The 10,219-nt window shown below is 41.7% G+C and overlaps 1 protein-coding gene across 5 annotated transcripts in view; it reads left to right on the forward strand.

The window, feature by feature from the left end:
• The window catches only part of zeb2b (zinc finger E-box binding homeobox 2b), an 88,621-nt gene extending 80,212 nt beyond the window's left edge, over positions 1–8,409 (forward strand). For 3 of the 5 annotated variants that reach the window (XM_051427374.1, XM_051427376.1, XM_051427375.1), the window contains exons 8-10: positions 47–2,058; positions 4,317–4,497; positions 6,262–8,409. In XM_051427374.1, the coding sequence (XP_051283334.1) occupies positions 47–2,058; positions 4,317–4,497; positions 6,262–6,833 (2,765 nt within the window). In that variant the 3' untranslated portion in view covers positions 6,834–8,409. The remainder of the gene's footprint in view (positions 1–46; positions 2,059–4,316; positions 4,498–6,261) is intronic. The other 2 variants (XM_051427377.1, XM_051427378.1) reach the window with 1 other exon arrangement.
• Positions 8,410–10,219: the final 1,810 nt, after the last annotated feature.

The following is a 10,219-nucleotide window of genomic DNA, read 5'->3' on the forward strand; positions in this document are numbered from 1 at the left end:
GTCATTCTCATATCAGCCATCTTACGCTATATATTTTTTGTTTCAGGTGAGAAACCATATGAGTGCCCCAATTGCAAGAAGCGCTTCTCGCACTCAGGCTCCTACAGTTCCCACATAAGCAGCAAAAAGTGCATTGGCCTGATTGCTGTCAACGGCAGGATGCGCAGCAACATGAAGACTGGCTCCTCCCCCACCTCTGCTTCTTCCTCGCCCACCAACACTGCCATCACCCAGCTGCGGCAGAAGCTGGAGAATGGCAAGCCACTCGGCCTACCCGAACACAACAACCACCTGAACATCAAGACGGAGCCGCTTGACTTCAACGACTACAAGCTGATGATGGCATCTCATGGATTCGGTGCTCCTGGGCCGTTCATGAATGGAGGCATGGGAGGGAACAGTCCACTGGGGGTCCACCACAGCTCGACAGCCCAGAGCCCCTTGCAGCACCTCGGAATGGCCGGGCTTGAGTCGCAGCTCTTGTGCTACCCAGGGCCACTGGGGAACAACCTGAGCGAGGTGCAGAAGGTTCTCCAGATCGTTGACAACACTGTGTGCAGGCAGAAAATGGACTGCAAGCCAGAGGAGCTCTCCAAGCTCAAGGCCTACATGAAGGAGCTGGGGTCCCAGGTTGAAGAGCAGAAACAGGTGCTGACACAAGCGGGAGCTCAGGTTGGTCTTCCACTTGTCAATCACAATGGCGCCACCAAAAGTATCATCGATTACACGTTAGAAAAAGTGAACGAAGCCAAAGCCTGCCTCCAGAGCTTGACAACAGACTCAAAGAGACAGATTAGCAATATCAAACGAGAGAAATCCAACCACATGCTCGAAGGAGGTGTGGATGAGAAGGTGCAGGAAAATAACATGTTTACACCTTATGCTTGCCAATATTGCAAAGAATCCTTCCCCGGGCCAATACCTTTGCATCAGCATGAACGTTACCTGTGTAAAATGAACGAGGAGATCAAAGCCGTGCTGCAGCCCAGTGAGAATTTGATGGCCAACAAACCAGGTATATTCATGGAGAAGAACACCCACTTATCCTCCTCCATGTTGTCTGAGAAGGGACTCACTGGGCCCCTTAACCCTTACAGGGACCACATGTCTGTGCTGAAGGCGTATTTTGCCATGAACATGGAGCCCAACTCGGAGGAGCTGCTCAAGATTTCCATAGCAGTTGGCCTTCCTCAGGAATTTGTCAAGGAGTGGTTCGAGCAGCGAAAGATGTACCAGTACGGCACTATTAGAACCCCACCACTAGAGCACAGAAACAACTCTGATATGGTTCTCGGAACAAATAACTACCACACTCCACCAAAAGACTCTATGGCAGCTAGGTCACCTGTGTCTCTAATCAAACCTACTGACCGCATTACATCCCCCTCCATAGCAGAGCTCCATAACAACGTTAACAACTGTGATAACTCACTCAGACATTTGAAAAACCACCAGTTCAGCGGCAGCGCCAAACCCACAGGTGAAAAATTGGACCACTCCCGCAGCAACACCCCTTCCCCACTAAATCTGTCCTCTACATCTTCCAAAAACTCTCACAGCAGCTCCTACACTCCAAACAGCTTGACTTCAGAAGATCTGCAGGCTGAGCCGCTGGACCTCTCTCTGCCAAGACTAATGAAGGAACCCAAGCATGCACTGACTGTCAAAAGCAGACCTAAAGTCAACAGCATTACCATCGACCATAACAACGTCCCCTCTCCTCGAGAGCACTTCGAAGAGCCTTTGAACTTGGCCTATCTCAAGAAGGAATTCTCAGGCTCTACCAACAACGGAAGCCTTGAAAAAAGCACTAGCCCCATCTTCGGCATTAACCCGTTTGCTGCCAAACCCCTGTACACATCACTTCCACCTCAAAGCGCTTTTCCACCTGCCACATTCATGCCCCCGATGCAGGCCAGCATACCAGGTCTTAGGCCCTATCCGGGCATGGATCAAATGGGCTTTCTACCACACATGGCCTACACTTACGCAGCAGGGGCAGCTACCTTTGCCGAGATGCAGCAGAGGAGAAAGTACCAGCGGAAACCAGGTTTCCAGGTAAATAAGCCACCTGTGGTTTTGTAAAAGCCCCAGGCTCACTCAGATTCCCTAAAATGATCTGAACTCATTTCTGTACTAATTAAAAAACGACTTCAGACTCAGGAGAGCGAAACACTCACCTGAGGTAGACTGAAATGGCAGAGGAGATGGAGATAAACAGCTGTGACACGACCCACGGGGTGGAAAAAAGGAGCATATTTAGTGAAAGTCATGAAGACAAGAGTGTATTTTAGAGGTTAAGATGTTTACAGAGCCAGATAGATATATCAGGAATAATAATTAAACTAATATAAGTCAATAAAGGAAGGGATGCACCAATTTTAGTCAACAGCTTTAATGTTTTTTTAACTCATTCCAGCTTTTCTCAGAGTTGCTATTTTTCTGATTTATATTATTGTACATGAAATATCTCTTTGTTTTTGACTTTTGGTTGGAAAAAATGGGGAAGTTTGAAGATGCAACATTTGACTCTGGCATTTCATTGGCTAAACAATCAAGAATTAGTTGCAGTCCTATTTCTATAATTTTTTAAAGCTGTCAGATTGTGAAAGCTTTAATGAAACCTGCCTCCTAACATAATGAGCCTCTAACCCTTAGTAGAGTTTCATTAGTAGATTTTAATAATTGTCCAATAATGGTCCAAAAACTGCTTTAAGGATCTTCCACTCAAACCCATTTTTACCCTCAAAAAGGTCCAATTTAGGTATTGAAAAACATCAACCTGTATCAGGTTCAAATAAATAACAGGAACAATATTGGCCCTAAAATCTCAGCTCAGTAAAGCTATAATTGTTACCACTCCACTGTAAATTTTACCCTCTGCTGTGGGTGGAATACATTAATGCTCCTGACTCGAGTCGTCTTCCAGCGCTGGCCTGAACTCGGATATTTTGTTATTAAATATGGGTGAAAGGCCTTTGTAAAAATGACAAAGGTGAGCCCCGGAGCTGTGCACTTCTCTGAAATTTCCCATTGCAACTTTGCTGCATTTTAAAGAGAGCCAACCAAAATGAGCTTCTACATGTGGATTAATAATGCACAGTCTCCATGTTCATTACCACTGAATGCTGAAGGCTGTTTAACATAGAGGGAACCATTTTGATGAAAAAAAGTATTAATAATGTTTCCTATTCTAAGTTATTAAATTAGATTTTAAAAATACAGCTACAGGCGTTTAGTTCAAATTGATTGCAGAGTGATAGTGGTCCCTTCTTAAAACACAGTGCAGAGCTGTCCTCACATTATCACACACATATTCATTAAAGAAAGCTTTGGTGGCTCAATATCGGCCATTAAGGTGCACCTTCTGATTTTAATCATTATATGAGTTTGCAATTTCAAGAATGGTTCGCCATACCTCTCTCTAATGTTGTAATATTGTTCTCCGTCAATTCACGTTTAAGACTAATCTTCATCATAAAAGAGAATTTTAAAGGAATGTGCAGAATTAACACTCCTGTACAAAATTAGACCACACTGAATACACCATTATGGCTGAGTTTCATAATGGGGAGCATGTCTGTTATAGATGGGTGATATTACTCCAGAGCTGAAAATTTTATAAGAAATCAACGCTGGTATGCGCTGGTAATTAAAAATACATGAGAACATGTAGCATAGTGTGATTGTTTGGGCGGTGCAGTTCAGTTTACTGCTTTATCTAGTGACAAAGTGCTACAGATCTTTATTTGATCCTTATTTTAATAAAAACAATATTTACACATCATTCAATTGCAGTAAAATGACATTTATTCCGAAAATAAGTCTTAAACTTCTTGGGTCTGAGATAGTTTTTGGTGTTTAGCAATTAGCACATGAACACAGATCTCTTCTTACCAGCTACTAGTGGCCTTACTATATGAAGACCTTATATCAAGAGATTATGTAGTTTAGTAAATCTATCTAAAAGAGTAAAGAATTTAAATCACACAGCAACATCAGGCTAACTTAAGCTAAAACTACAACTCCTAAATGGAAGTCTTTTTTTTTTTCTTCTCAACTCTGATCTCCGAGCTGCCGTGTTTTTGGACTTCATTCCCAAAATTCCACTTTCAGTCAAACAGTCTAGGCATGAGTTTGGCCGTGTTAGCGATCATTGCTCAGCAGCTTTTCTTCAAATGACTCCAAAAGTAACTGACTAGCTGGCCGACTAACTTTTTCTCACAATAAATAAATACACTGCAACCTCTTTATCACCCCAAATTCATTATTATTGTTTCTTTTCTCTCTCTTTTTTTTTGTTTCTGTTATTTAAGGGGGACCTGCTCGACGGTACACCAGATTACATGTCAGGGCTGGACGACATGACAGACCCCGACTCCTGTCTGTCGCGGAAGAAGATTAAGAAGACCGAAAGTGGTATGTACGCGTGTGACTTGTGCGACAAAACATTCCAGAAGAGCAGTTCCCTTCTAAGACACAAATATGAACACACAGGTATATACTGTTCTAGACCCTTATTTTAAACCCCATGCTTTTTTATGTTTTAAATGTTTGTGTTTCCAAATCCTATCAGTATGAATATATATATTTTATGTTACCCCTTTTCTCTTTCTTTCCTTCTCTGTTTAACCCTTAAGTTGTATCTGTAAACACCTAACTTGCTTCTTCATTGACAGGAATATGCCAACGAATAAGAAAGTTTGACTTTGTGATTTGTGTGTTCTTTTCTAAAATATTAGTTCTTTGAGATTTTAAACAATGTGGCTCTTTTGGAAAAGCATAATCTTTAATTAATGCAGGTAGGCAAGCAAAGGGAGACTTCAGCTATCTTTTCAAGTGATTGTGCTCTTTATTTTCCAATCATATCCTGCTGTATTAACCATTTTGCTATCTTAAAAGACACACATCAATTCACCTAGATATATAAAGCCAGCAAAAGGCCCCTAATGCGTTTATCGGCCCCATTATTGGCGATAGATCACATCAGCGGAGTAGGACTCAGAAGCTTCAGAGCACTGATAACAAGTCTTTCATTATAGTTATTATACAGAGATCCTCTTTCACTAGGTTGCATCATTTATTTTATCCACTATCTGTAGCAGAGCGCTCAGTGCTTTATGCAGCCTTCATGTTATCTGGTCGGACATAAAAGGGAGGGAGGGTGCACCGTCAGAACAGTGCGCTGAACTCTTTCAGAAAGGGTGCGTTATCTCCAGAACGCCCCTGCATCTTGCTCAGGACGCGACGCTTTCATGTTTGCGTCGCTATGTGTTGTTTTAAATAATATTATGAGGCTCAGAAGTGCAGTAAAGTGCAGTTGAACTGGCCAGATGTTGGACAGAAGTGCACTTTGAAAGCCTGTTGGCTGGGGGACTCGAGTGTCAGAGGGGAGTCATGTGATTTGTGTCAGGCAGCCATATTTCCACACAGGCTGAGCAGCAACTGATGAGAAAAAGACGTGTTTCAAGCCAAAATTAGATGTTTGGAAAGTTATTAGTCGTAGCTTTTAGAACGATACAGGTAACTTTAGGAATCCTGAGGGAAGAACTGGTGAGCAGTAAGTGTTTTGGAATAAACTCTAAGTGTAACAGCAGCCGTGTGGCCACATTACAAGCCGGAGGACATTTATTTAGCCAGACAGTTTATGGCCCCGTGTCATAAAACTATCTCACCCTGCCCTTGTGGCCAGCTTGGGTTTCTCATTTCTGCCTTGGCATCCAAAGCGTCCCGTCACATTTGGTAGATGGAGATGCCCCAGCCCAAAACCTAATGTAGGGCCAGGCGTCACCATGAACTTGAATTGTGTTCAGAGATAAGCAGAGTAACCCCTCGGAGCCTCCCCCTTCCCCCCCAGCCCATCTCGGATTTGTTTACTCCTTTGTCGCGCCTTCTCTGTTTGTTTGCTTTGCAGTAGTTTATTTATGTTGCATTCATCAGTGTGGCACGCAGGCCTAAAATAAGTAGTTGTGGTCGAGTTTCTCCATGCTTTAACCACGGGAGGGAATTTCCATAATGTAGGCCCATGAATGCGAGCGCACTTTCTCATCGTGCTCGCAATCTGAATAAACAAATAGACCTAAGTCATATGACAAAGTTGGATTTAATGCTCCGTGATGTCATTTTACTCCATGCCATCCAATTCATCAGAGTTTTTCCTCAACGTTTTGCTTTCTTCTGACTTGTGTGATTTGTTGTAGCAGCAGGACAAGCGAGGCAGGCGACTCACCTCCCCTCCCTCTGTGTTTTGTGTCTCCGCAGGCAAGAGGCCGCACCAGTGCCAGATCTGCAAGAAAGCCTTCAAACACAAACACCATCTCATCGAGCACTCCAGACTGCACTCGGGGGAGAAGCCTTACCAGTGCGACAAGTGCGGGAAGAGGTTCTCCCACTCGGGCTCCTACTCGCAGCACATGAACCACCGCTACTCCTACTGCAAGCGGGAGGCCGAGGAGCGGGAGGCCGCTGAGAGGGAGGCCCGTGAGAAGGGCCACCTGGAGCCCACGGAGCTGCTGATGAGCCGGGCGTACTTGCAGGGCATGACTCCTCAGGGTTACCCAGAGCTGGCGGAGCGCGAGGCCATCCTGAGGCACGACGCCGTGAACGGAGGGATCAGAGAAGGACGGAAGGAAGTGGACGGAACGTATGCGAAGATCGGACGGAGGGACGACGAGTTTGAGGAGGAGGAGGAGGAGAGCAAGAGCATGGACACGGACCCGGACACGTTGAGGGACGAGGAGGAGAACGGAGAGCACTCGATGGACGATAGCTCGCTGGACGGCAAAACGGAAACCAAATCGGATCACGAGGACACGATGGAGGATGGCATGTAATCGGCGACGGCGTTTCAAAAGCTTCCCATCTTAAGAGTTTTAAGTTTCTCTCTTTCGGTTCAGTATTCTTACCTGCTCGGTTTAAAACACCGTGTTTTAAGCTGTACGTGCACGTGCCTGAAGCTTCCGGGAAGCTTTCTTCGACAGACTCCTCGGGGGCAAAGATGTCTGCCGAACAAGACATGGACTCAAAAATCAATCTGGAGGAGGCGTTGAGGGAAGGGAGGCATGGGTTTGTGAAATAAGCTGCATTATGCAAACCGAACAATGAATAAATGAATACATTTCAAAAAATGTACAGTACTAAGGCCTAAAAATATGTGTGGTGCTAACCTCCTCAAATAAACCCCCTGTGTTCCATAGTATTTATAGCACAACTAGTGACTTGTACAAATTGCACTCCGCTTCTATAATCATGAACAAAAATAATAAAAAGTATTGCCTATGTATATATTTATACAGTGTTGGAAAAAGAGCAGTAGTGTCTGCACTACAGTCCTTCGATATTACCTTTGTTATCACCTACCTACCTACGGTGTCGTCTTTAGTTTTGCCATGTTGCCCGGCCACAAACATCTCCAGCCACACTATTTTAGGCCTCTTGAATCAACTTCACATGAAGGAATTTAAACAAAAGACTGTATGAAGGAGCTTAGAGGTTTTTTTAAGAGGATGAAGTTTTAAAGAGACCTTCATTTTAAGGGAAAATACAGTTTATGGACAGATGGTATGGGGGGAAAAAAAATGAAGGACGAAGCCTTTGTAAGGTGTTTTTGATAAGAAAAAAGAAGCCTTATATGCAAACCTTTTAACCTGTGTGTTTTCTGCAAGTGCCACCCTCGTATTGTGTAAAAGGAAGGTTAATTTTTTTCACCAGCTTCAGTATTATTAAATGGTTCACCGTTGTTCTTTGAAGCATCCGTGTCAGTATTAAGACTTATAGGCAACAGTTCCTTAGTTTACATTATGTTGTGCAATGTTTTCTCAGTTTCTTTTCTTTTAACTTTGTCAGTATTACACCAAACCATTTTTTTTTTTGGAAACAACAAATTGCATTCATTTTATTTGTAGGTTGAAAAAAAAAAAAAACATTATTTATGTGGCCCATTTTATATTTCCTAATTTTATTTATTTCATACTGTTGTGTACAGTACTATAGTTCTTCAATATATAGATATATTTTAGTAAAAAGGAACATGGTGTCGATCATAGGGGCAAATTTTACGTAAAGAGAGCATTTATTGTGTTTTGAAACATTGTGAAATGCGAAGTTTAATCTTATTTTATTTTATTTCCTTTATTTTCCAGTTACTGGAAAATTCCAAATTTGGGAACTTTTATACAATTGTGAAAACACTGTATTTTCGACTGAAAAAATTCCACTTTCTTCATCTTTGTTTCTTTTTTTAAGCTAAAAAAAATGAAGAGGGACTGTTAAATACTATGTATGATATCATGACTGAAGAAGAATCTTTCCTGAAATGTCTTTGTAAAAGTATTATTGAATTCTTAATTTGTAATTTCTCTTGAAAATGACCCTGCTCGAATAAAAGTAGCCAAATTACAGAGTACGAAACCCTCAGCGCTTCATGTTTATTCACAGAGAACAAACTGTGAGGTTTGCTTGGCAGCACCGGCCTCAAGTCATTTTAAATTCTCTCCAAAGCGAGAAAAACTGGAAATATTTCTCCTCTCATATCCAGTTTATACAAAGTCTCTGCTTCTCATTATTATGTTAATTGCATACAGTTTCAATGCACATTTTTAAATGGATCAAAGTGAGCTGACCCAGGCCTCGTTGCTTATTATGTCTCATCCAGATGATAAAGTAAAACCAAACATATTCCACATATTTTCACCTGTATTTGTACTACACTTTTTAACCTGTCGCACCACAATTACACACCATCCTGCCTTTTTTTTTTTTACAGTTTCTTGTTGTTTTTGTTAAAAACTTCAGTGGCCAGCTGTTTGAAGAAATACCTGAGCCTCTTTTAAAAATTAAGTTATATATTTGTCACCCAGTTTTGAAGAGTTATGTTTGAGTATTTTTATGATCAGCTTTGTCCACTAAATATTCAGTTTTAAAAAAGAGATTTCAGCAGAAGGGATTCAGCCCTGAAATACTTGTACATTGTTTCCTGATTTTTATTCATGGAAATGTCTCTTTATTCTTTAATCAAACAGCTGTTAACCTCAATTATGACAACATATGGCATTCTGTACAAATCTTTAATTAAAGCACCTTGAGTTCATTTGTGTATATCGTGGGGGGAATTGATGCTAAAAGTCAATCAACCTCTTGGCCAACTGATAGATAATTGATCGACAACAGTTTTCATGATTTATTCAATCATGTATGAAGCTAAATGCAAAATGTGAAGGTTTAGTGCTTTTCAATGTTTTATATCATTTTAAACTGAATATCTTTGGGTTTTGAACTGTTAGTTACACACAAAAAAACATTTGAATGCATCACGTTGGACTCTTTTCACTCTTTTCTGACATTTTATAGACCAAATGAAAAATCTGATACAAATCTAACAGATGAATCAATAACGAACCCCTAAGAATGTCAGTGCTTTCATGCTTTGCTCACTGACCGACACAGGATCTATTCATTCCTCCAGCCTTTAAGAACACTTCTTCTCTTTCAAATCTCATCTGGAAACTTTATTCAGCCCTGACAGGTGGACTCCAGCAGAGGAGTCCTCTCCACTGAAGGAGACGCTCGACTCCATTAGCCACTCGCACTGCGTTATGCAGATTAAAAGCAACATCAAAAGGCCGAGATGAAAGCGCTAAAGGTTGAGCGATGCCAAACATCAGAACGCGCTTTGCATATTCCGATTTTCCTATCGATCGGCACGCCATCGGATCATTCGCAGACCATCCCGCAGATAAAAGAGGGGGTCTTAAATGATTAGCTGATGAATTTGATAATGTGCTGTGAACTGCCTCAACAATTACACATGCAAAAAATGAGCGCACGTGTCAAGACGAGCAAGGAGGGAATCCTCTGGAGGATATCGCTATCACGAAGAGAGAAATTTCAACCGTGCTCTACTTTTACATTTTACATCTATTAGACTTGCATAAAAGCTTAAATTCACCAGTTTCCGACTTCACAAGCTTCACGAATCGGAAGGTCAAAGGTCAAAATAGATGTGATGAAATATTCCTGCAACCTTAGAGCAGTCAGAGGCAGTGAGGGAATTACTGAATTAGGAAACAGAGGAAAAAATGACATTTGTTAGATCATGTAGAGGGAGAAACTGGAGGAAAAGGGTGAAAGAAAGAACCAAATTCTTCTCAAATGTTTTTTTGTCGTGCAAATTTGACAAAAGTTTAAAGGTTATTTAAGATTAGACAAAATAACTCTTCTT

Source organism: Dicentrarchus labrax, unplaced genomic scaffold, assembly GCF_905237075.1.
Source record: "Dicentrarchus labrax unplaced genomic scaffold, dlabrax2021, whole genome shotgun sequence".
Taxonomy (NCBI): Eukaryota; Metazoa; Chordata; class Actinopteri; family Moronidae; genus Dicentrarchus; species Dicentrarchus labrax.